The sequence below is a fragment of the Pantherophis guttatus genome, chromosome 1 (assembly GCF_059756535.1).
Source record: "Pantherophis guttatus breed Tessera chromosome 1, ASM5975653v1, whole genome shotgun sequence".
Classification (NCBI taxonomy): domain Eukaryota; kingdom Metazoa; phylum Chordata; class Lepidosauria; order Squamata; family Colubridae; genus Pantherophis; species Pantherophis guttatus.
The window spans coordinates 195,258,883-195,286,673 of NC_142063.1; the positions used below are offsets into that span (position 1 = coordinate 195,258,883).

The 27,791-nt window shown below is 37.7% G+C and overlaps 1 protein-coding gene and 1 long non-coding RNA gene across 2 annotated transcripts in view; one reads left to right on the top strand and one right to left on the bottom strand.

Annotated features, from left to right (window-relative positions):
- Positions 1-1,859: 1,859 nt before the first annotated feature.
- The window catches only part of LOC148116713 (uncharacterized), a 34,390-nt gene continuing 8,458 nt past the window's right edge, over positions 1,860-27,791 (top strand). The window contains exon 1 of the long non-coding RNA XR_015731253.1: positions 1,860-5,464. This is a non-coding gene — a long non-coding RNA (uncharacterized LOC148116713). The remainder of the gene's footprint in view (positions 5,465-27,791) is intronic.
- Positions 11,281-27,732, bottom strand: PROKR1 (prokineticin receptor 1). The gene is made up of 3 exons (XM_087882282.1): positions 27,525-27,732; positions 24,664-25,291; positions 11,281-18,791 (listed from the first exon to the last, which is right to left on the bottom strand). Exons 2-3 carry the CDS (start codon positions 25,155-25,157, stop codon positions 18,095-18,097), a joined length of 1,191 nt encoding a protein of 396 aa, XP_087738408.1. The 5' UTR covers positions 25,158-25,291; positions 27,525-27,732; the 3' UTR covers positions 11,281-18,094.

Sequence of the window (27,791 nt, forward strand, 5' to 3'; positions counted from 1 at the left end):
TGAGAATGTTTCAGAAAGCATATCAATATAGTAAATCAATATTCAACTTAATGACAGTGATACTTATTGGTGTTTTTTTTTTAATGTGTTGGTGATTCTGTTTAGTTCTATTGTCTACCTTTCAAGAAAAAGAGAGCCAGTTTGGTCTAGCAGTTAAGGCACCAGGCTAGAGAGTAAGAGACTCAGTTCAAGTCCCACCTTAGCCATGAAAGTCAGCTGGCTGACTTTGGGCCAGCCACACTCTCTCAGCCCAATTCACCTCACAGGGTGGTGGTTGTGGGGAAAATAGGAGGAGGAAGGTGTGTTGAATATGTTCATGTCCTTGAGTTATTTGTAAAAATAATAAAGGCAGGATATAAACAAACAAAAGTTCCTGAGACCACGGGAAATCCAAATAATCTGTAAATTCATGAAGAACAGAAGAAATATGGACATGCAAGGAAAAAGAAATGAATGGGATGAAAAATGAACGCTTGACCTGAGCAAAATGGAACAGAGTTTTCTGAGTAATGCCAGTGATAGGCAATAAGTGACTCTTTGGAGGTTAGTGGTTTAAAACTCCCATCATCCATCCAGCCCTATATAATAACTCCAATGACCAATGATAATGGTAGGGATTGTCTGACACTACCTCATGTCCATGAAGATTGAAATGGTTGGTAAAATATGCACTGGAGTTTGTGAAATGCTGCTTGCCCCAAAGGAAGGAGGAGAGAGGTAAAAGTTATGAAGTCACCTTCCATCAGCAATTCCTTGTGCCTTTGGAAAACATACAGCATGTGAAGCCATGTAGCATAAAACCAGCATTATGTCTTCTTCATACTTCCTGCTTCCATTAAGATGTTGCCATTGACCCATATGCTTTTGGTGAGTGCAATGGATTTTCTATTTATGAAATAAGTAACCTCCAGTTCATCATTGTGCAGATTGTAACCTTCAGGGGTATGAATTGTCATATTTTAGAGGGATAAATATGCATCCATTTGAAATATTTATAGATTGCTTCAGAAAGTATTTCATTTGAGGTTCTGAGAAGCAAAATATTTCAAAAGAGTTAAATGCACTATTACTTTTCCAGTAACAGCCGGTCCACTTGCATTCACCTTACCGAATGCACAAATTACATTGTGTAAACTAAATTGTTGACCAGACAAAACAAGATTAGAACTGCAGTTAACTTTGGGGTGAGATCAGCAGAATTATAACTACAGAGCGATGACCTTCAGCAGTCCAATGAAATAGAACACATTTTCAAAACCAGTAGAGAAAGTGTAATAGTCAACAATCCTGAGGATTATTTCAACGGTTTGACACTTAAATGATGAACTCTTGCCATATGATGAATACAATGTTACATTGCTGTACCTCACATAGTTACAAAATTATGGAAATATGTAAACCAATAGCATCTTGTCTCATTTTAATCATAATAAAATGAATGTTTTCACATACCTTCTGATGATTAGAACAATAATCTATCTGTCATAGGCTATTCCTGCTTTAAAACTGACAGGAGGAGCCTGAGTGGCGTAATGCGTCCTACTAAGGCAGTTAACATCCAGCTGCCTGCAATTCTGCGAGTTCAATTCTCACCAGGCTCAAGGTCGACTCAGCCTTCCATTCTTTCTAAGGTGGGTAAAATGAGGACCCAGTTGTGGGGGCAATAAACTGACTTTGTATAAAATATACAAAAGTATGAAGGCTATTGCTTAACGCATTGTAAGCTGCCCTGAGTCTCCGGAGAAGGGTGGCATATAAAAATCAATAAATCAGTAAATCAATAAATCAATAAATCAATAAATCAATAAATCAATAAATAAAATATCCACAGATATATGGTTACATAATTGGATCTTATTTTCACATTATTTGTCTTTTGTAATTAAAAAAATAAATATATTGTAAGATTTATTATATGTTCCACCAAGTGGAGCCAGAAACAAACATGGGGCAGATTCAAGTTCCACTAATTTCATCTGGAAACAAAATGTGAATAAGTATCATTGTTTAATTTACAAATGTACATCGTATACAAGTGGATATAGCATGTACAGCACCAATAGCTTTATATAGCAGTATAAAATCACTAAAAAATCTGAAATGCCCAGGTAAGGAGATGAATTTGAGTCAGTCCTAAACTATGACAGATACATCTAGCTATATAATAAAGTTAATATATTAACAGTATATTCTACTAAAGTACTGGTCATGTTTTGACATATTTAGTAATATCTTTTAGTAAAGTCTCACAATGTGTTCCTTATTTTAGATCTCTTCAGGTGATTAATGCTGGCACTTAAAATGATGAATTATCAAGGCTCCCCTTGAGTGGGATTGAAAGAATTCTCTCTCAATTACAGATATTTTTAAAATGAAAACTCTTTAACTCCCTTGTTCTATAACTGCCACTGAACCAACAACAACCCATCTATTGATACATTTTTGTTATTGGTACATTGAAAAGTAATCCTGCATTTATCAATACATCTTGGTTGAAGTGGGGGAGAGGGGATAGAAAAGCTTATACAACTTATTGACTCGGAAATTAGCTTTCTGGAACCTGCAGATCTCAAAGATGAAGGAAAGAAAGGGGCTGTTTTTTGCAATTTGAACAAAAGATAGGTAATTAGTTTTGAATTTGGATCAAACTTGGCAAATGTATGCCAGCCTCACTCCTTCAATATCAGTGGGGACCTTTTATTAAAAGCCAAATGGAAGATAGGATAGGAAATCTTTTTTTTTCATCTTTTTCATCTTTCCAACTATTACATAATCTTCTGTTCATTACTGCCGTAATCAAATCTTAGGACTGGCCAGTGAACAAACAGGTTATTTTTGAAACAGATCTATTCAGAAATTATAGGAATGCCATGGAGAAAACTGTTTAAAATGAAAACTCACTCACAAAAGCTGTGTGTTACCTGTAGATAACATTCCCATTAATAAAGTCACTGAAGATTTCTATTAATATAATAGTATTGTGCGCTATCAGATACAAATGTGTTCCAACTCCAGCTCAGCAAAAATTTGAGCCTATTCATATAATACTCTATATATCCTAATAGTGTTGTATTGTGGGGAGGAGGTTAGATAGTGAATTGTAAAAACATCCAAAAAGCCCTTTACAGACAGAGTTAAGCAGAAAGACCTATCTGGCATACCGAGTCATAGGATCACACAGTGTAAATTTTGGAAGGGACTAGTTCAACTTCTTCCCAATGCTTAAATCAACTTCTACAGCCGCAGTCCCCAACCTTTTCGGTGCCAAGGAAGTTTTCGTGGAAGACAATTTTTCCAAGGACCGAGGAAGGGGGGATGGTTTGGGTTTTGCACATTTGCTCGTTGCTCACCTCCACCTGTGCAGTCCAGCTCCTAACATGGTACCAGTCTGTGGCCCAGGGATTGGGGACCCCTGTTCTACAGCATCCTTAAGAGATGGCCTCCAGCCTTTGTTTAAACACTTCCAGCAAAGAGGATGGACCAACTCCTGATGCATACTCAAAAACCTATTAAAAAATATTCTCTGATGTCAAACTGAAATTTACTTATTGTAACGTTAGTGCCATTGTTTCTTGCTCTGTCCTACAGAATAACTCTGAATACATCTCTCCTGACTTATATGTGACAGTCTTTAACATGCTTGGAAACAGGTATTTTTGGTTGCAGGAAGCTTAATAGGTATATCAGCCCTATAAAGTGAACTAGGCTAAGAAATCAATGTCATGTTAGTCAGTACTACTTTTATTGTAACAACCACAGTAACAAAACCTTGCGGGTCTGAGTTTGCCTCCTGCAACCTTCCCTATTTCTTCATGTGATTTAGGCAGGGACTTGCCTGAGATGTTTTCTCAAGTTACTTTGATGATTCAAGCTTAGTCCCCCTTTTAACTTACAGTTGCCTTGGTAGCAGCTGTCCCTCCTATCCTTCAAGGCCATTCCCTCTGCCCTCTACAATTGTCCAACAGAGATTGACAATTGCTGAGTGCTATTGTTAGATAATGTAATATTTTTTTGTGTTCTATAAATTAAAGCACATGTACAATTGGTATTTTCAAAATCATAGATTTATCTTTCAAAGCAATGGACATTCCTATTTTATTAAAACAGGAGTCATTGGCAGCTAAAGTCCAAGTCAGATCCTATTTCTGTATTTGGAAGAACAGGTGTTTTGTGACCATCCAGCCACATTTTACAAACATCCCTATTCCATAGATCTAAACATAATTTGGAAAGGACGGCAAAACAAAATCGGAACAGATGATATCTGTGCAATATCATGACTCATAAAGAAGTATGTTGATTGTGAAATTACATCTTCCACATTCTTGAAAATTTATCATGGTACATTCTAAGCCTTTTCAATGATGTTTTCCTCCTTTTGTTTAACAACCAAGCTAGCCATATCTTACACAAGTTACAGAAAAATTATAATATTTTAGTTGGCCATAGCAATCCAGAGATACAGTACCTCCCTTAGGTGCATGCAAAAATGCCATTTGATACGCGGGATTATTTTACTGCATTTGTGGACATCTTGGAGTGCTTCACATTGAAGATCTGACCTCCAACCACTTGCCATAGTTCATTCTGGAGGCTATAAAGGCTCAGAAGAATCCTTTGGAAGTCAAACTGGTTGGTGATTGAAAGGCAGGTTACTCCACTAATGGTAGGAAAGAGGAAGAAATTTAGGATTGGGTAGAAAAGATGATAGGTGACCCAGTCGTGGGGCAGGGTAGAGGTGTTGGATGATCAAGATTGAAAAAAAAAAAAGCACTTCAGAAAAGCATGAAGTTCTAGGATACAATTGTAGCTTAATGTCTTTATCCCAGTTCCCAAGAAATGAATTATTTCACTTGTGGCCTGTTAAGGCACTATTTAGTGGACTACTCATTTTTACTGCTGTACTGTGCTTTGAATGATTCTCTGGATGCAAATGCTTCAAAACCCAGTTTAAATTTGGCATGCTCAATAACCTTCCTTAATGTGGTACACTCCAGAAAGCATAGATTATGCATCCAACTGGGGGATATGGGAGTTATAGTATCACACATCTGAAAGGCTAGAGATGGAAAGGGCATCGTTTCACAAATCCTAGCAGGGGTTTTCTATTTCTAGCTCCAGTAGGCTGTATAATTTTACAGTATGAGAAACAGCTGAACTGTAGCTAATGGAGTCCCACCAATAGAGTTTACATCTATTAATAAGATTTAGTTAGCTCTTTCTCCTTAATGGTGTAATTGGGAGCAATTGGATAAGACTGCTTTTTATAATTTGATGATACTGTAAAGACTGCTGCAGCCAGAAATACTGATTTTTTTTTTGTTGTTGTTGCAACATATGGCAACTGCCATTACCGGTGGTAGCAAATCTTGTTTGCTTTGGTCTTCCAGAATCTTTAGAAATGCATTTATTGCCTCCAAGCTTAAAGATGTGCATTGGATGTTTGGTTGACTCAAGGGAACAGGTGAGTAAATTATTATACAAATCTGAAATATACCAAGCAGAGAGAGAGTCAGAGAGATGGAAGGAGATAGTTAATTCACAAACTTTAATCCCACTCAACCCATTAAAGCCTCCCTTAAAGCTATCCAGCTCAATTTTAGCTCTGGAAAAAGGGAGAGGTCTTACCTTCTCTTGATGGATGGTTGGTTTCACTGTCAAACTGCTCTTAGAATTAGAAACATTTTTCTCCCAATGTTAAATTGGAGTATGCCTTCCCTATCATTTAAGAACACAGTTTTATAGGCTTACACTCTGGGATGAAAGGAGAAGATCAAGGGTGCCATGTAAATTAGACCACAGTCAGTTCTGGTGATCATTTATGAACACAGCTTTGCTTTGTATACACTGATCTTCCAGTACTAATGGTTAAAGCAATAATTTAGTGCAATTTGTGAATAAAGCCTCTCTAATTCATGCTGTTTTTCTGTCTCTTGATTCTCCCACTAGGCTTTTTGTAGCTTCCTGTCCACTTAAATAATGTGATGATCTTGAAAGTATTGCATAATTTTGTGCATATTGGATTGGGTCTTAGTAAAAGTATTCTCTGTCTGATTGTAGTTTTGGGGACAATCCTCCAGATAACATCACATTTGATCACTTCTAATAAGTACAGGAAAAGTTTTGTTGGGTCTGAAGCACCGTCAGGTGGTGTGGGCTATGTGAAGAAACCTCAATTCTTAATCTTGTTTTCCCTTTTGTTCCTCTGTAACTTCTTTCTCAATCATTATTAAAATTGTTGGATGTTGATGGACTTAGTAATAAAAAAAACAAAAACAAAATAAAACCATCCTCAATGGCTGAGAATGCAATAATTTACTAGGTTGCGATCTTAATACTTTTGTATAATTCCATTCACACTTTGATGTCAGTAGAAATTTCAGTTCCTTGTCATTTAGATTCCACTTATGTACTATGGAGGTACATTTTATGGATTCTACTCTATACCAGTGGAGTTATGTTTGTAATACACTGTTTTTCTTTTAATTCATATGGGAAAAACTTTGGAAGCAAAATTCTTGCTTGTCCCAATATTTTTCTTAGTTTTTCCAGTTGTACAGTAAGTTGCGTCTGCTTGACTAAGGAGCCTCTTAAAATCATTCTCAGCAAAAGCTTTATAAAAAACAGGATTTATTTCCCACTTTTTATTTTCTTTCTACTCCTCTACTATTAAGACTGACCTCTAACTAAAGATTAGTATATGGCAGCAAAGATATTTTGTGTGTGTGTCTGTGTAAAATATACATATATATATACTGAGTTTTGCACCCCATATTTAATTACTCTAATTAAATTATTATTACAGACCCTAAGCCTGAAAAATACTGTGCAGATGCACACAAAGGTATAAAACGGTCTTCAGACACAACATTGTTGAGTAATGATTGGTTACTTGGAGTGTAAAAGAAAGTATTATGCAGGAAAAATATGTGATTATAGTGTAATATTGTAAAGCTGTCTCAGTATGTGACTTTGCGTGATCATGTTGTAACCTAAGTGAAAAGACAAAGACTGGAATACCAACTTAAACATATTAAAATGGGATAGTTAAATAGATACCAAACCCTGATCCTTGTCATTCTTCCTTCTAAATTCTAAATGATTAAACAGATTTACAGAAACACACCTGTGCCTTTATGCATATGTTATGAGATATATCAGATAAAAGTGAGTATGGATTGCAAAGGATTATTGTATTAATTTACCAAGTTAATGTGTTTATGTACTGTATCCTGATATTTGTGAAAAGGATTATGCCTGTGTTGGAAAGAAAATGTTTGTGCCAACATAGTCCATGGCAATACTGCCATCAATATGAGCAGCTCTGGCTTTTAAGGCCTTCTGCTACCCTTCTGGAATGTTTAGTGCTATCCATATTTGTAAACATGGCAGAAAGGGTTTAGAAAAGTGAGATTTTTTTTTTATGCTGAATTTCCAGATTTAGCATACTCAAAGATAATAGAAGATTCTGGTCTCTGAGTCTGACTGCATCTTACATCCAAAATCATTACATTCAAAGCACGAAGATCTCACCAACAGGCAGAAAAATGGGGATGACAGAATTTGACCAGATAAGTATACAGAGTCAGGACTTTTTAACCACTAGAGATAGTTGTATTTCTATGGGGATGGTGCTTTTCCCAACTGCAGCAGTGATGACACAACTCTTAAGAGATTAGAGAAAGAAGACTTCTCTCAATGCTGTGAGGCTTCCTGAATTCAACTTTGCTGTGTTCTGTGGAACTTGAAAATGGCTCGGCTGAGATCACAAATAAACATAGTTCTATAATATCACAGTGTAAGTTGTCAACTTGCATGATAGATCAAGTTCCAGTGCTTAGATTTTGATCCTACCTACACAATCAGCCCAGTATTATGCATTCTACAGCAACACTGAAAGACTGACATTTGACATATTGAGAACTAGGCAAAGATTAGCTTCAGATAAAGTTGAACTTTTTAAACATCACTGCTAGCTAGGACTAATAGTTCTGAGCTGCAAAATCCCAAGCAATCATGAAATGGCTACAAAGAGAGTTGTCTGTATGTCTTTTGTGCCATGTAGTAGTCATTGTGGTGGTATTGTAGCCTCTAACTCCCCCTCCCCTTAAAAGGAAAGCTTTTTAGTGAATTCATCAGTCCCTTCTTGGAGAAATTTAATGAAGCATACAACACTGCATTACTTACAGTGCTACTGGGATTATCACTTGTATGTTTCAATGAACCTCTGTTCAGCCACTGATAATTCTTTGTGAACAGCCGACTCATTATGAATTTGGGAAAGCTATGATGGACCATTTGATTGTTCTCTGTGGACCACAACTTGGTGCCAAAAGATACAGGAGAAAATGTGAAGAAAATGTATTATAAAATTTTCACTGACCTATCACAAGAAATTCTTAAAGCAAAGGGTGTGTGTGTGTGTGCAATGCACATGAGCAGAAAGTTTGCTCCCAAAGAAAATCCACTGGATAATTCAAAATCACCAGCAGTTATAGACTTCAAAATAAAATAGAAAATACAAGCAAGTATTTGGGGATTGGACTCTTGGGAAAGAAAGAACACTTTAAAGAGGCCTCTGGCTAGGTGGCTGGGTTTAAGCAAGCCAGTTTGAGCAATATAATGGCTACACACTTGGAATAGAAGAGTTAGCTGAACGGTCATTGAATAGCACGCATCCTAAGAGATCCATAGTTGCTACTTGCTTCTCTCTGAATGTTAACACTCCATAAACTGACTTGCTTTCCTTTCCAAGCTTTCATTTGATTAATATAAAGGAGGGTGAGTCCAGTAGGCACTTGCTTCTATCCATAGTTCCATGGAAGACACTCCCTATATACAGAGAATAGGCATAACTAACCTTTTTCAATATATACTGATATTAACAGGAGAAACATCTGCAAAAGCACAGATATTTACTGCCAAACATCTGCAAAAGCACAGATATCTGAAAAACAAGTACTTGATGTTTATTTTTAAGTATCTACTGTATATCGGAATGGGAATTTATTCAGGTGATGCCCTCAGTTATCAGTTGTATGATGCTTTACAGGAAGCATGGCTGCCTTATATAAATGATTGAACTCACTTCTGCCTAGGATGGGAATTAGCATATAATTTGTTTCAAGCGATAAACAGAAATCAGGGCACTGTGTTCTTTTGCTTCTCTTTGTTGATTTTGCAGTTTAGGAGCTAGATATACTGGCTAAAACATTACATGCTGGCTTAGTTGTTTGTCGACAGTAAGCTGGAGAAGTGGATTCCCCATAGTGTTTTTAATAGAGATGTACTGCTGTTGTATAGAAGATGAAGCAGGTTGATTTTTGGGGCTAGAATTAATCAATGGAAATAGACTAGATTTTAGAATGGAAAATTGTAATAGACTAGATTTTAGGAAAATGGACTAGATTTTAGAACAAGCTTTTCAGTGGTTGGAGACATTCAACATGGGAAGTAATATCTCAGGGCAGGGTTGGGCAACCTGTGTTATATACAAACTACAAGATCCCTTGGACAATCTGAACGTCTCCTCCCCCTGTCCTTAACAGGCACAGCTAACATTTTCAGCCAGTTCTTTTTTCTTTTCCCTCCTGTATTTAGAAGAATTGTAGGGGACAAAAGAGGTGCCTTCTGTTTGTGAAAACCTATTTATTGATGTATAAATCAAAATTTGAGACCACCCCACTCATAGCAAGTCTATATGGGGTGGAACTAGAACTCACACACTTTTAAGTTTTTAGCCTGGTACCTTAATCACTACATCAGACTGGCTCTCATACTCTTTAATCCTTGACCAAATAGGTTTTGCTATTTCTGCTAATTCTGTCATCTTCACGATCCATTCCTCCATTCTGGCTATTCCACTATTTCTCCATCTTTGTGCATATAATAATCTTGCTGCAATAAAAGTGTCATTTATGAGCACTCAAGTGATGTAGCGATAGGACAAAATGACAAAGTGCAGGCAAGAGGCTGAAAATAAAATTAATATAAATATATAAGCTATATTTAATATATAAAATCTAGAAAGCAATATGCTTTCCTTATTGTGTGATAAAACTCTTCAATGGAAGGAAATAAAGGCTGAGCTATCTCCAGAATTGTGTAGATGCATCTTGCCCGGTGGATCTTGCACTGAGCAAACAGTCCGTTTGACAATTTTCAAGATTTTTCTCAGCTCTGTGATTTGACTTCCAAACCAGGAGATATAGTCAACTTAAAAAAAAAAAATTGCTGGTGTAAAAGGACATTCATACACTGTAACATTTCCTTACACGTCCCTGTATAATCAACTGTTATAAAACACTGTTTTGCTCTGAAAACCAGACATTGTCAATATAAAAAAACATTAATTAATTGGTATCTTGCCCAGCCAGGTCCTGAAAAAACAGGAATGTAGGATGAGGTGGGGAATAGGATTTAACAATGGACGGCATGTGGAAGCTTAGCTGTGGTGCCAAGTTGTTAATATTTATGATTTGAATAGATATATGTATTCTTTTGTTTCATATTGATATTGTTTTCATTATTGATTGGAAGACGCCCAGAGTTCATTTAAAAATGGAGGTCTATTTAAAATGTTTTAAATAAACTATATAAATAAAGAATGGTAGATATAATAAATATCACCCTGGCATAAAAGATGATCAGGCTTACAAATGATACATACCACCATAATTTATGACAATCTGCAGCAATATATTTCAGAATGATTTATGTCTTTTTCTTGACACCATTAGTAAATGATGGTGAGCCTAAACATAATGATTTTCTAGCCTGTCATGTTTATTTTGGCCATATTATTATGTTAAACCATAATTGCATTATTTATCTCCAGAAGATATGTGATATTCCCACTGTATACAGCTGGGCTGTAGAAGGCCAATTTGACTGAGCTCAGGACTATAGCAAAAATCCTAAACATATTTTAATTTCTTAAGGCACAGCTTTAAAAATATTAGAAGCTTCTTTTGGGAGCAGTATGTATTGCATCAGTGAGTATATTTAACTCAAATACATTGTAAATGGAAAGTAATTTATCCTTTTAAATACCGAAGGCTAAATATATGTGCTCCTTTAGAATGTGTCTCATTCTTGTATGACTGAAAGGGAGATTGTCAAGAAATCATGGAAAGTAATGATTATTTAGATTTGGGGGGGTGGGGGAAGAGACAAATATCTTGACTTTTTTTGTCCTTCAAACTACCATAAAGTTAAACTTAATTATTATTTCTTTGTGATGTTAGCTGCAAGCAAAAACAAACAAACAAACAAACAAAAAACAGCACCCAGCCCTTTATAGATTCTCTTTCTTTCAACAAAAAGTGAATCAAAAGAGTTGCTTTGATAAACAACCATTTATATTCAGGAAATGGCAGCATCTAGTTGACCTTGGCTGATCTTGAAAAACTAAGCAGGATCAGAAATGATATTTCTCAGATGGGAGGTCACCTAAAGGTCCCAGGTAGATTGGGAAGTTGAAAAATGCCCCTGGAAAAAAGCAATAAAAACATTTTGACTCAGCCGGTGGGGTGGGGGAGATAGAAACACATGAATATGTCTATGAGGTCACCAGGAATTGAGCATAATATGAAAGTAACTCTTTTTTTTTTGATAACCAGTAATTCTAGTAGGTGAAAAGAAAGAGAATTAAAAACATTTTTGTACACTTTCCTAGTATTTGCTATTGTTTCTGCATTTCTTGCAAAACAAGTCTGACTAGGTGGCTCAGTGGCTAAGACACTGAGCTTGTTGATTAGAAAGGACAGCAGTTTGGCAGTTTGAATCCCTAGTACAGGTCTCCAGGGGGTTGGACTGGATAACGTCCAAGGTCCCTTCCAACTCTTTTACTGTTAAAAAGAAAACAAAAACCTACCAAAACCAGCCTGGGTGATCAGGTACACAACACAATAATGTCAATATGCCCAGTATTGAGTTCTGAATTACTGCAGTGAAAATAATCAAGAAAAATAGCAACTGAAGAACCTGTCTTTCTTTTGGAAGATTTATTGCCATTTTTCAGGAAAAAGCATTTCTAAAGCAACTTATATCAAAACAGTTTCTCTATATCTTTATACGCATTGGAGACGAGTTTATTTTCTTACATATGATGATAAGTCTGGTAATGTCTAGAAGGAGTGCTTTGAATGTCAAAATATTGATGTGTTCAAGTATTTTGCTCTTTTTGCAATCAAATGTTTTTCAAGGCAGCTTACAAGCAACTGGTGGCAATTATACAACACAAGCCCAAATGCATATTCATGTTCTCGCTCTTTTTCTCGCACATATTCATTCAGCAATCTTTTATTAATAAGCACTTCTCCCTAGTAAAAGCTACTAAATGCTCCTTTGGGCTGATGTTGGAGTATTCTCGTGCCACAACAGCAGACAAAATTTCTGCCTATGGTGAATAACCTGCTGGGAACAGGTTGGCTAATTATGAGGAAATGACTATTCTCTTTGAAGAGTTTTTTTTTTTTTAAATGAATCATCCCAGATGGTGTTAGTCAACGAAACTGGAAGATGGTGCAGGACTAACATTCAAAGGGAATAAATTGCTTTTTAAACGGTCTGGTCAACGCACAATGGTATTTGTATGTTGTCCTATTAAGGTATCAGTGGCAACATTTCTTTGTAGTAATACCATATGTCTTTCTGTCCTGGCTTTGGTGATTAGGAAGCATAATGCAGTGGAAGTTCTTCTTGCTTTGGGATTGATCCCAGCTGATGTTAGCATGGGAAGGACCTATTTCTTTTGGCTCCTCCCTCAATTCCTATTTAACTAATATGTGAAACCTCCAGCATTCTCTCCAACGTTTAAATGTTTAACTGTTTATTTTTTTATAAAGATTTAACAGACTTTTTTTTTTTACCTGTAAACTGCCCACTATCATGTAGAGGTGAGATATGTGGTTTATAAATATGATTAATTAATAAATAAACCACTGGTATGATTAGTATGAAATCAGATATCATCAATTTACGAATGATTTGCTTTTATACTCTCCCCCCCACCCCCATGTGAGCCAAGGGATGTCATCAAAATGCTTTCTCAGTATCTGGAGGTTAGGTTAGGATGGGAAAGAATAGGTTTTGATTTAACCCAAAGCAAAACAGAGTAATTATGGGTTTAGGAATCTCCCAAGTCTGGAGATTCTCCATCTTTAAATTTGGATGGGGTTGAAGTCCCCTAGATAAAAAGGATGAAGAGTTTGGAGGTTCTCTTAGACTCTCACTCTTGTTGAAAGAGCAAGTGGAAACCATGGCCATGAGGGCTTTCCCCCCAAATTCTTCTTCTCTCATTGCACCAGTACATAGGTCAGGAGGTCTTGCCTACCCTGTTTCCCCCAAAATAAGACATTCCCTGATAATAAGCCCAATTGGACTTTTGAGCACATGCACTAAAATAAGCCCCCCCCGAAAATAAGCCCTTTCCGAAAAATTTTAAATGCAGAGCTGGAAATCAGGTAAGACGGCAAGAGGAGCCCCATCTTGCTCCATGTGCCCCAAAATAATAAGACCTCCCCGAAAATAAGGCCAGGCGCTTATTCCGGGGTTCAAAAAATATAAGTCAGGGTCTTATTTTTGGGGAAACACGGTATGGTTACTCATGGCTTGGTAACCTCCTGTTTGGACTACTGTAATACTACATGGGACTGCCCTCGGATCATCCAGATGCTTCAATTAATCCAGAATGCAATGGAATAGGTAGTTATGGATATAACATGCTATGCCATCTGTGTTTGCTATGCATGACTGAAGGGAGAAGGCTGCATTTCAGAGATCTTATCAGTACATATTTTATGTGCTGTTGGGAGATGGATTTTGGGTAAAGTATTAATAGAACTCCAGGGCTTATCACTCTGGTCTAAGGATGTGACCAGAAAAAAACATTTCAATACATAAATACATACATACATACACACACACACATACCATGTTTCCCCGAAAATATGACCCTGTCTTATATCAGTACAGTATAGCTTTTATAAAATTATTTGTATTGTTTAGCTGTGTTTGTGTGTGTTAGGTTTGATACATCAACATTCCAAATACACATACAGCATTCACAGTTAATTCCTAAGTTGGGGATTTTGGGCATGACTACAGATGATGGGTATTAAGGAAGAATAAGTGTTTAAATTAACCCCTACACCATGATGGATGCTATGCAGTTTCTACTTGAACACATCTAAACTCCCACTTCTCTGTGTAATTAGTTCCATGGTTGAACCATTAATTAAATAGATTTTAATTGAACCATTGTTTCTATTATCTCTCCCACTGCTAAATGAATCCAGTAAAGCTAGAAAGTTTGTGTTACAGTTAGCTTATATATTTTTAAGGATAACCACTGCTATATGCCTCTGTCATGATGATAGAAAAAGGATGACATGTACTTTATCCTTGAGTCCTGACATCTAATGTAAATATATAAGTTATAGTATTTGTGTTATGATGCTGTGGTGCAAGTTTTGTGGTGTCTCTTGTAGAACTCTATAATTATTGTGTTTAACTTCTATATATATTTTGTCTATTATCATAGAATATGTTTACCTGTATTATTTTTGAATCTTATCTTTTTCTTTACACACACACACACACACACACACACACACACAATCTTGAAGCAAGTACTTTGTGCCTTGAATAATTCTCATAATAAAACTGCAATAAATCTGAAACCTAGCACAAGACTCCTTTCTTTTCTTGTGCCTTTTCTATTGACAAATAGCATAGCTACCCTTCTTCAAAGTAGGACTGCAAGTGGGATTTGAAGAAGGAAGCTGAAATAGAGCTGATAAGATAGCTTTTCTGATATTCTCCAGGGTGGGGATGGGGAGAGAGATCAGAAAGATAATGCATTATTCCTTTTGCAGCATGGTTGAGATGACCAGCAGTTTGGATATTACTAGATGAAGAAGACTATACAGTATGAATATGAGGTGTACATCTCTGTTGATGTACTCATAGAGTCAAATAGAGATTGCTTGTTTCCCTTTTCCTATGTGAGATAAAATTAGATTTGAGGGGGACCAATTTCATCAAGAGATTGCTATTACCACTAGCTCAGGGTGCAAGAATGAAGAAAATGTGGAAAACGCATGTATTTGAGATAAATCCCATTCAAATGAGCCCTTAAAATCTATTGATAGATCTCTTGCAGGTTGTCACATCTTAAACATTTTATTGTGAACCTCCTCTCCCACATTGATTCATAAATACACAAGACCAAGATACAAAAGCTCCACTTGACATCAAAACTAGTTTTACAAAATGACCAATGTTTGTAGCTTTACAATATGAAATTCTCAAATCCTAACAAATGAAGCCAACTATCCTGATTTGCATTCAGGCTCCCATTGATTGCTACTGTCTGTTTCAAAAATGTGGTTTCCTCACGAAAGAGTGTATGATGAACTTAATGGCACTGGTTTTGTGGAAGTTTATGCAGAGTTTGTCAGTGTGGGTTGTACTATAGTGTGGTCAAAGCATATAATAATTAGAACCAATTGAGCCTATAATTAGCTCCTAGTAGTTTACTCCAATAGTAAACGTGGTGGCTCCAATAGGGATGTGGTGGCTCAGTGGCTAAGATGCTGAGCTTGTTGATCGAAAGGTCGGCAATTCAGAGGTTCGAATCCCTAGTGCCATGTAATGGGGTGAGCTCCCGTCACTTGTCCCAGCTTCTGCCAACCTAGCAGTTCGAAAGCATGTAAAAAATGCAAGTAGAAAAATAGGGACCACCTTTGGTGGGAAGGTAACAGTGTTCCATGCGCCTTTGGTGTTTAGTCATGCCGGCCACATGACCATCGAGATGTCTTCGGACAGCGCTGGCTCTTCAGCTTTGAAATGAAGGTGAGCACCGCCCCCTAGGGTTGGGAACAACTAGCACATATGTGCGAGGGGAATCTTTACCTTTACCTAGTTTACTCCAACTTTATTTCGGAGCAAGTTCCAGTAGGTTTGATGGGATAATTTTGAGTAAACCTCCATATATTTGGCTATAAGGAAAGAGATTATCGCACTAACAAAGATCATACTCTAGAACTGACCATCTCTTCTTACACTGTTAGCCTGGGATGATGTTATTTGGAGGGAATCGTAGGAATGTTACAATAATTAGAGCTCCCCAACTATTCAATTACAAACCTGGTTCTTTTCATGGCATCCAAAGTTCCTGGGTCTTTCAAGTAAGCTTCTTAGCTGGAGATGTTGTTAATGCCTTATAAATTGTCCTGGAGAAATCTCAGAGTAGGTAGTCTGTCAAGATTCCTCTTACCAAGTGGGGTAACCCTGCAGACAATGGGGATGAAGCCCAAACTCTTTTGCCCAATCTGGGGCTCCCTCCAAAATGGGTGGGATTTCAACTCCCCAAATGCTTAGCAATGGCTATGCTAAAGGCATAAGTGTCAGTTCAAGCATTGTGACATTATGATGCAAGCATTGCCTCATCGTACATGCATTATAACATCATACTTAGCGGGCAGGATGTATTTGCCACTTGTCACCTTGCACCCATGGATACTTAAAGCTAGCTGGGGAATTCTGGGAGTTGAAGTCTACTCATCAGGAGGTTGGTCATATTCAGCAAGGCCAGTTCACAATATTTGGTAAGTTCCCTGATTTTCTTGACTGCATTACTTTGGGGGACGGGAAGGACATTTCGGTTTCAGGAGAATAGTAGGGAATTATTTTTTTCTTATCAGACAACATTTGTTCTGTGTTTCAGATTTGCAATGTGTACTTTGCATTTTTCAAGTCATGGTAAATATCTGTAAGAAAGAAAAGATGAGTACTGTGTATGCACCATACATAAAATGCACAATGTTTGGGCATCTTCCAGCTTTCCCAGTTTTTTTCTGTGAATTATATCTATCCAGGAATATATTTTCAGTTCTCCCTATTATGTACATGTGTGCTAACTGATCTCTATGGCTTTTCTTTCTATCTGGGTACCACAAGCATAATTGACCACCTTCTACTCAGCACTTGAATTACAGGAAGGCAGAAAGGCCTTTCCTTTTTAACTGTTTTGAAGCAAACCAGTTTTAGAAAGCTCTGAAAAACGATAGGGCATCTCAAAAAAACTATGGTTCAGAAGGCAATATGAAGTTCATTAATTCTAAAGTAACAATGGGATCCTTATCTACCTATGTAGCTTGTTAGATCACTTTAAACAAGAGTCACATCAAAGTTATGATAGAACAGTGTTAGGCAGCCAATTTAAATTTAAATAAATAAATACATACATACATAAAAATAAAAAGATGACCATAATAATGAAAAAACCCAGTGTTTTCCAAATATAGGGGGGTCTGTTTTCTTTTTCCCTAATGTAAATGCAAGTTAAATAGATTTGAGAAATGGGAAGAAGCTGACTGAGAGAAAGTATAGCAGCTGTATCAAGCCTGTAGTAGGAATAAAAACATCTCATCCATACATCTATAAACATCAATAGGCTACAAGATTTCTGCAAGAAAGGGATATTACTGATACTATAAAGGGATACTATTACAAAGAAAAGAGCAGAAATTTTACAGAAAATTTGACTAATTTCAGCCATTCCAGAGTCCAGTTTAAGGGACCTTATCACAGTATTGGAATTGCTTGGGTAGGTTCTGATAAAATAAGGAACATTTTGAAGCTCATTGGTCCATAACAATTGGCTGATCATAAAAGGTTCCTTGCCTTTCTTTGTCTTACACATGGAGTGAACAGGCATGTTGTTTGCCTCTGTCCTGACATGAAGTAATGGGGATTTTGATGAGAGTCAAGAAAGAATCTTAGATTTCGGAATAATCCCATTCCCCCTCCCTCAATCATTTTCTGATTTCCAGCCTAGATATACAGTAAATATAATTTCAAACCAGAGAAACTGAGTCACAACAAAGTGAAATAACAGTGATAAAGCTGGTTGTGCTCCAGTGTTCTGCTTTCTGGAGCATTTCAGGGGTCTTGTTCAGTCTGTGCTCTGCTGGACAGCAACTTTCCTGGTAAATGTTGACACATTGAAAAAAGAAGAAAAGAAAGCAAAGCTGTGAATGAATGAGGCTATGGAATCTTGGCTGTGAGACTAACATCTGTCAAGATTTCATTTTAGTCTAATGCAGTCCACCTCCTCAGTGATGGGCATTGCACTGGTTCTGATGTCCATATCTACACTAGCCTTGGATCCATAGTAGGTGGACCTCCACCTAAGCAGCATAATCTTCTTGAAGTATTTCATGGTGGTGTTCTTGACTGTCACAAAGCACATGGTATTTATCATGCTATTGCTCATGGCGATGCATTCCACTATGTAGAAAGCTGTCAAGTAATGCTTTTCCTTCACAAAGACAGTGGGGAAGAAGTCACGGACGATTGTGAAGCCATAGAAGGGTGACCAGCAGAGAACATAGGCAGTTAGGATGCACATGAGCACCAGCACAGTTTTCCTTCTGCAACGAAGCCTTTTTCTGATCTGCTCCGTCTGGAAGCCTGGCACAGTTTTAAACCAAAGCTCCTGTGAAATCCTGGCATAGCAAAGGGTCATGGTGAAGACTGGTCCAACAAATTCGACACCAAAGATGAAAAGAAAATAGGATTTGTAATACATCTGCTGATCGACTGGCCAAATCTGTCCACAGAAAAACTTCTTTTGGTTTTTTATCATGAATAGTTCAGTCTCGGTTGCAAAATAGGCTGATGGTATTGCAATGATCAGGGAGACGATCCACACCAAAGCAATTAGACAAGTTGCTGTTTGGTAATTCATCCGAGGTTTCAATGGGTGAACAATGGCAAGGTACCTGCAAAATACAGAAATTTCCAAATTTGTATTAGAAAAGAGCCACTTGTTTTTATTGCTTCAAAGCATCTTAAGGTAATTAACTAAAATGGCCATTTGTTTTATTGGCTGCCGAGCTGCTCTTATTCCAATATTTAAGAAATGAAATTGTAGACACTGTATTATTGATATAATGCTACTAATTCTAACCGAGAAATTGGGAAAACAATTTCTGCATTTCATTATCCTGCATTTCAAGCCCTAGTATAATTTTTTTTTCAACTGGGGAGTACAGCTCCCATCATCATCATTGCTCTGTAGACTCCAAATATAGCTTTCCCTACTTCACATACCCCAGTCTGTTGGGCTACTATACCCACCATTCCTTGACAAAATAGAGTTTGGTTAACTATAGTTTATCCCAGTGCGAACTAGTAGCGCCGGTGGCGGGAGGCTCTGCCCACCCACTGGGATTTCATTACGTCCCATTTTTGACCCTCTGCGCATGCGCAGAAGGCTCTCTGCATGCGCAGAAGAGGTGTGCACTCTCACACTCCCGAACCTGTAGCAAAGGTAAGTGCATTTCACCGCTGATGAAAAGCGGGCCACATCTGCAGGCCACCAAGAAAAGAGACATTGTCCTAATATTTGATCAAAAGACTTCTTCCACTAATGTTAAAACATAGCATCCAATAATAAATCACTCCTAGAGATACATAGGAAGGGACATGATAACTCCAGAAAAAACAGCAAGATACCACTTGTTCAAAGGAATCTGGGACCATGCTTCTCTAATTTCTTCAGATTTCAGATAAACCTGCAGACACTGGTCACAATCATACACAGTGCCTGTTCTCCCCTGCCTTTAATTTCAGAGAATTAGGGAGGGTTAATTCTGAGATGCTTTCTCTATCCCCATTTGTCCTTTGGACTATAGGCTATGGCACTTTGTTCTGACTCCTAAGAGCGACCCGTGCGCTCCCACAGAGAGGGCCTCCTCGGAGTGCCATCAGCCAAACAATGTAGGCTGGTGACCCCCAGGGAGAGGGCCTTCTCTGTGGGGGCACCTACCCTATGGAACCAGCTGCCCCCAGAGATAAGGAGAATCCAAGACCTCGGTGCCTTCCACCATGCCCTTAAAACTTTCTTTTTTCAGCAAGCCGGGCTGGCTTAACATATTTTTAAATATTTTAATTGGTTTGTCTTTTTAAACTGGGGTCAAATTAATATATATTCTTTTAATTGTTTTTAATGTTTGTATTATATGTTTTTATCTGGCTGTACACCGCCCTGAGTCCCTCAGGAGAAGGTGCGGTATATAAATTTGAAATAAAATAAAAAAATAAACAAATTATTCCTACAGCTCTTTACACTTTACAGCCATGTACAACATAAAAATCCATATGTTGATTTTTGTAATACATGATTTATGATTTTATGTATGTGTGGATCATGGGTTATTTATAGTGCCATGGCTTAGTGTGATGTGCAAAGCCAGAATCTGTACACTTTGGGTGACTGACAGTGTGAGAGTTATGGCTCTGTCTGAAGAGGTCTGGATTTGCATTGGGGAGACTATACAATTTGTTTCATCGAGTTTCAGAGGCAATGTGGTTTCCCTCAATGAGCCACTTTGTGTCACCTTGAAGACTTGGACAGCAGTTCTGATAGTGCCAATAAAGGGTAATATTTGTAGCTCAGGGTTGACATGAGGGGTCCTTGGTGCTCTCTGAACTTGGTTGATGATATTACCTAGTTTGGGTAATAAAACAACTGCAAGAAAACAACCAAGCTCAGAGAGCACCAAGGACCTCTCAGTTCTAATAGTATGAAGAGGTTTCTGAGCCTGATCAGGAAGACTCTTCCAACAATGGAAAACTATTTGGAATAGTTAGGGAAGGCATCAGAAATAATGCAATTGCTTCACTTTTAATATGTGGGGTTTGTGTATGTGGGATGAAGGTGGAAATTGTCATAGCTCTTCTTCAGTTAGGTGATTGGACTGAAGTTTTGCATAGCCCTAGGGAATTAAAAGGGACATGGTGGCTCAGTGGCTAAGACGCTGAGCTTGTCAATCGAAAGATTGGCAGTTCAGTGGTTTTAATCCCTAGTGCCGCGTAACGGGGTGAGCTCCTGTTACTTGTCCTAGCTTCTGCCAACCTAGCAGTTTGAAAGCATGTAAAAAATGCAAGTAGAAAAATAGGGACCACTTTTGGTGGGAAGGTAAGAGCGTTCCGTGTGCCTTTGGTGTTTAGTCATGCCGGCCACATGACCACCGAGATGTCTTCGTATAGCATTCGCTCTTCAGCTTTGAAATGGAGATGAGCACTGCCCCCTAGAGTTGGGAACGACTAGCACATATGCGTGAGGGGACCTTTACCTTTACCTTTAGGGAATTATTGGTCAATGTTCACAGCATCATACTATTAGCTCTTCAAGGAATATCAGAATGTACTAACACCTTCTTTAGATTTTTTAAAAAACTCATTTTGTACACTGAGATGAGTTTCTCTTCACATCTTTTCTCTCTACATGACAGTGACATTCTCCAAAGTCAGGTTGTACAATAAAAAAGAAAATCAAATCTTGTCTTTCCTTTGTCACCAAATCTTTTCTGCTGTAGCGTAATATTTTCCATTTCACTGCTCTCAAATATTTTCTATTTGACCTTAACTGAGTAGGTGGTTCCCATTATTTGTACATCAGATCCAACATCTCAGATGGTGATACAGGTAGTATCAAATAACTGTGTAAAAAAATTATTCCTGGTACATCACGGAGTAAACTATTTGAAGGGAGTATACACTTATTTATAGGTTTCCCTATACATTGCTATTAATCTGGCACATTTAAAAATGTAATTATTTAGAGAATCCCATGGTGCATCATATAGTTTCATATATAAGATTGATATCTCTAGGGCAGGTCCATATTTTAAAAAGAAATGACAAATTCCAATTCTTCCACATTTTTAGCCTATTCTGCAAAGATATCACATCAGTATAAAGGTAAAGGTTCCCTCACACATATGTGCTAGTTGTTCCCGACTCTAGGGGGCAGTGCTCATCTCCTTTTCAAAGCTGAGGCACCAGCGCTTTCTGAAGACATCTCCATGGTCATGTGGCGGGCATGACTAAATGCCAAAGGTGCACGGAACACTGTTTCCTTCCCACCAAAAGTGGTCTCTATTTTTCTACTTGCATTTTGTATGTGCTTTCGAACTGCTAGGTTAGCAGAAGCTAGGACAAGTAACAGGAGCTCACCATTATGCGGCACTAGGGATTCGAACCACTGAACTGCCGACCTTTCAATCCACAAGCTCAGCATCTTACCCACTGAGCCACCACATCCCCTCACATCAGTATAATTGTCTATAAAAACAGATATGCTGATGAATGTATCAATGTATATTTGAAACATGCCATTAGATGTTGAATATGTCAATGGCCACTGAAAATTGATGTCATAAATATCCTTAGCTCATTCCAAGATTAAGCTGTTGTACAAGATAGAAATAATGCTTGAACAGAAAGGATTGCTATCTTTATAGGATGTCTGGTTTGGTTCTGCAACCCAACAAGACAGACACAGACTTCAGAGGATAATTAGAACTGCAGAAAACACAATTACTACCAAGCTGCCTTCCATTGAGGACCTGTATAACGCACGAGTCAAAAAGAGGGCTGTGAAAATATTTACAGACCCCTCGCATCCTGGACATAAACTGTTTCAACTCCTACCCTCAAAATGACGCTATAGAGCACTGCACACCAGAACTACTAGACATAAGAACAGTTTTCCCCCGAACACCATCACTCTGCTAAACAAATAATTCCCTCAACACTGTCAAACTATTTACTAAGTCTGCACTACTATTAATCTTCTCATTGTTCCTATCTCCTATCTCCTCCCACTTATGACTGTATGACTGAAACCTTGTTGCTGGTATCCTTAAGATTTATATTGACTGTTTCCTAATATGATTTGATTTTTTATTTGTTCCCTATGACTATCATTAAGTGTTGTACCTTATGATTCTTGACAAATGTATCTTTTCTTTTATGTACACTGAGAGCGTGTGCACCAAGACAAATTCCTTGTGTGTCCAATCACACTTGGCCAATAAAGAATTCTATTCTATTCTATTCTATCCTCTGGGCAAACCTTCCACAATTTGGCATTCTCTCCAAATGAGTTGGATTATAACCCCATTATCCCCAGCAACCCCATTATCCCCAGCTACAGATCGCATGTCAGAAAGCAGTACAGATAGTCCTCAACTTACAACAGTTCATTTAGTGACTGTTTGAAGTTACAACGGCGCTGAAAAAAGTGACAATTTTTCACACTTATGACCGTTGCAGTGTCGCCATGATCATGTGATTTACATTTGGATGCTTGACAACTGGTTCATATTTATGACCATTGCTGTGTCCTGGTGTCACATGATCCCCTTTTGCAACCTTCTGACAAACAAAGTCAATGGGGAAGCCAGATTCACTTAACAACCGTGTTACTAACTTAACAGTGATTCACTTAACAAATGTGGCAAGAAAAGTCATAAAATGGACAAAAACTCCTTTAGCAAATTTCTCACTTAACAATGTAAGTTTTGGGCTCAGTTGTGATCGTAAATTGAGGACTACCTGTCCTAGTTAAGGAGATGAGGATTGTAGTTTTGCAATCTGAAGGAAAGCTGCTACCAAGAACATTTTTCACACACATATCTAACTGACACTAAGAGTTGCTGCTAATAGAGCATCTATACCTATTTTATCCAAACTTTGCCATTTTCAAATGCAAAAAAAAATCCCATGAATTACTTTGGGGTTCTTTTTAAATCTTTTTAAAAAGCCTGCAGATTTACATAATTGCTTTAATGTAGGATTGTTGCCTGAAACATAGATTCTCTTGTGGAGGGGAAATTGAGCAATCTTTGTTCATGATTAGTGTTTCATTGCAGCCTCCTTAATAATTACGCTGGAAAGTTATTCCTTTCAGCCTTGCCTGTGTTCCATATCTGAACGCTGTTCAAATCCTTCGATATATTTCAAAACCTGATGTTTGAAATGCAATAAATGGTTTGGGGGGGGGGATCGAGTCCCACTAGGACAAACAAAGCAACGGCATTTTGATTTATATCTGAGATGTGTACAACATGCTGTTTCAGTCTAAGCATTCTAAAACTGCAAAAATGAGATCTGATTTCTGCTGGTTAGTGGTCAATTGGGAAAACACAATTCTCAGAAGCATTTTGCTTTCATTCTGCAAATTGCCTTCTTCTGCAAATGACAATAATTATCAGCATGTGAAACAAACGAAGAGCTGTGTTTTTGAAAACAAAATGCTTATTACTTTGGAACCATTTGCAGCAACCACAGTATTCTTCCCTTCTTCATAACCACTTCTAAAAGAGCAGAAATCCATCACCTATCATTAATGTAGTAATGCAGGATCACTGGAATTCCAGAGGTGAGTAACCTTAGAAAAGCCATCAATGTCACTCTCAGAAAGCCAGAAGAGACTATCCCAAGCAGAGGTATAAGTGGAAGATTTCTGCCCAAACCTGGGGTGGTAATGGCGGTTGATTGCTAAATTGCAGGGCTGTGACCCCACTTTCAATCTGCACACAGCTCTGCCAAGACCTAGCAAGCTTTGTCAGATATTCCCCCAGCAGCTTTTTATTATAACTCTCTGCTTTTGATGTCAAATGATAACTGTGATTTATCTTTCAGTGCAATGATGGTGAAGGGCTCTGAAATGGAAGAAGGCTTCCAATAAATCATACTTTTTTTAAAAAAAAAGAAAAGAGGATTAGGGAAATTAATTGCAAAAACAATAGATACAGCAATTCCTGGCTCCAGTCAACCCTAGTTTTCCAATAGTCCCCTTACCTGTCCATAGCAATGGCCAAGAGTGCATTAGTTGAAACATAGAGGGAAACGGTGCGCAAATAATTGATGGATGCACAGAGGATGTGGCCATGCTCCCAGGATAGTTGGCGCACCACATAATAGTCCATCTCAAATGGACAGCAAACAATGGCTACAATGAAGTCTGAGATAGCCAGGTTTGCAATGAGAAGATTGGTGAGATTCCGCAGCTTCTTATAACGGATGAGAGCAGCAATGAAAATGAAGTTGCCAATACCGCAAACCAACATGATGCCAGCCAGTGCCACACCAATGACAATTTTGGCAGCGAAGAAAGTGCGAGTCTTGGTCACATCATCATCATCATCCAAGAGCAGATCATAGTCACTGTAGCTGAAATTGAAAGGGAAGGTGAAGTTTTGATAAGCAGGGAAGTCTCCAATATGGTTGCCATAGATAGCAGCAAAGCTGGTATGTGGGTATGTGCTATTGGGATGATGTGCTTCCTGCTTCATGGTGTTGTTTTTGTCTCTTTACTTCAGTGATGCTTTATTGAACTTTATCTTTTCACCACCATCCATGGGAGAAATCTCACTGTTCTGTAAGTCATGTTCTCAACATCTTCAACGGCAGCAGTATCATTTCTTACCTTTCAAGACAGGAAAGAAGTAAACCCACTTAGAGAAAGGCTAACATACAGTTCTCTCCCCCAAAACGTATCTTGAGGCATGCCAAAAGATTGGGAAGGACAGTCACAAATCTTTTTTTCTAAGATCCATTCCCACTTCTTTATGGTCAGACAAAACAAGGTCCGTTTTGTCAAATCCACATGAGGGGCTTTTTCAGGTAGTTACATTTTATCAGAATATTTTCCGCACAAAGACAGAGCTCACTGATTGACAGTGAGGAGAGGGAAGAAATAAAGTTAAATTTCCTTCAGCCTTCTGCAATCTTTGAAAGGCTCCTAGAGAAACAAAATTGCCACTCTTGCATTTTAGCAACCCAAGTAATTAAATTGAGTGTGATGAGTTTCATGCCAGCCAGATTTTCTTTTGCAAGTAGATAATTCCAGTACCAGTTTAAATTTCTCAACCTTTTGTTCAAGTCAACAAAACAAATTGATTGATTGATTCTTGACATGAATAAACTACCTTAACCTCAGAGGCTCAATAAATCACTCCAAATACAGAAAAGTAAAGGGAAGTTGGAGAATCTTACTGTGCAATGGAATCAATGATTCCATCCTGTAGGGACAAGGGAATGAAATTCTTCAGCTGCTTGGAGATACTATGATTATATAAATCAAGAATTGCTATCCAAAGTTTTAGGTAAGGTTCTCTGATGCCCTGATCTGAGTTCTGGCCATGAAGGGTTTTCCACTTTCATGAGTAAGGAGGATTTTCAACACTGAGTCTCTCAAATATATATTGTGCCATCTATATTGGACCATTCAAGTGAATCGAGTGATTTGTGGGGGCAATAAGCTGACTTTGTATAAAATAGAGCACCGCTTTGGGGGGGGCCAAAAAGCCCTACTAAGCAGGTATATACAAAAGTATGAAGGCAATTACTTAATGCATTGTAAGCCGCCCTGAGTCTCCGGAGAAGGGCGGTATATAAATCGAACTAATAAATAAATAAATAAATAAATAAATAAATAAATAAATAAATAAATCTATAAACTGGACTCATAGAGCTAACTGAATTTCAAACTTCACCACTGTTTTGGATCTGTAGTTTGCTCATTTACCTGGACCACTTTCCTCTTTTATATAAGGAAAAATGCTTTGCAAAAATAGGACTTGGTTGGTTCATTATAACAAAATCAGCAGTGCAATGGCTGCTTAAATAGCCTCTGGACTCCAGGGGAAAGGATGTGGTTAATCCAATCTGTCTGTTCTGGTTAGAAATGGTGCAAACATCCTCAGGAAAAAGAGGGGTTGAAAACAAGAGGAATTTTATATAACCTTTCATCAATGACATTATCTTATGTAGTCTCATGTTTGTGTTTCCATTACTGGAAGGAAGACTCATATGTAAATTTGCAAGATCAGAATGTATATTTTACATCTAATTATGTAACTACCCAAGTGGAGCAATTGGATTCCAAATGCTGCAAAACAGTTAGACTTATTTTGCATGGTGGAGATGTCAAGCAGCGTCCGGTATTTTGTCTGGGTAGTAAAGAAGATTCTGCTTATGCTGATCAAACATCAGTCATCATAAATTGGAGCAGCCTATATATTCCATCATAAACAATCACACAACCAAATAAACAATTAAGCATAATTTTCAAACAATACATTGGGATTCTCAGGGCAATGAGCAGCCAGATTTTGCCATAAGAAACGTCTCTGGGAAAGTTCAGCTGCTTATCATGTTTCATGTGTAGTAGGAATGTGTGATGCAAATGAAGAGGGAAAACATTTCACCTAAGTCCGTCTAAAGAAAAAGGTAAAAAATGCAGACTTGTTAAAGGCTTCCTGAGGCATTAGGTGGTTGCCAGGTCAAATCTTTGTTACTCTTCCGTTGGCATTCACATAATTTTTGTGTGAAATTTAAGAGAAAAAAGTCTAACAGCACCATGTGTATCAGATTTATTCAGAACTAAGTTTCACTGACTGTCAGTGTTTCCGACAATTCCACCCCAAAGAAACTGCCTTAGGAATAAAGTGTAAATTTCTAGAGATTAATCGTTATAATGTCTGAGAAGAGTGCAATGTTGAACTATTTTCTCTCTGTGGCAGAAAAAAAAAAAGAACAGAAAAATCAGTATGCCTTGACTGTAAACAAAGATATAATCAAAAGAAACTAGTAAATTGTACATACTGTTATTGCTGATAAAAACAAAGCCACTTAAAAATAAATATATCAGACTGTACCTGTTCTAGGGCTTGTACTTAGGATAAATTCTGACTTCTTCATATGCTGTAATCCCAAGAATACTTGGAGAGTCTTGAAAATCACTGCAGAGTTAATGAAATTGAAGAATGCTGTCTGGTTCTAGAAGTGAAATTGCAGAATGCAGGTCTTCTTTAGAGCTGAGCAAGAACAGAAGTCCGGCTCTCTGTGTGTCTGCATCTAAAGTCTATCCTCAGTAGGTGGCATCTTTATGCATATGTAATTTTAAAGAGGCAGTACTCAGTATG

What these genes read in the sequence shown, in the direction of transcription:
- PROKR1 (XM_087882282.1), bottom strand. Translation starts at nt 25,157, where the DNA reads ATGAAGCAGGAAGCACATCATCCCAATAGCACATACCCACATACCAGC. An exon ending in TTGGCCATTGCTATGGACAG is followed by an intron (nt 18,792 to 24,663) that starts GTAAGGGGACTA and finishes TGTATTTTGCAG; the next exon opens with GTACCTTGCCATTGTTCACC.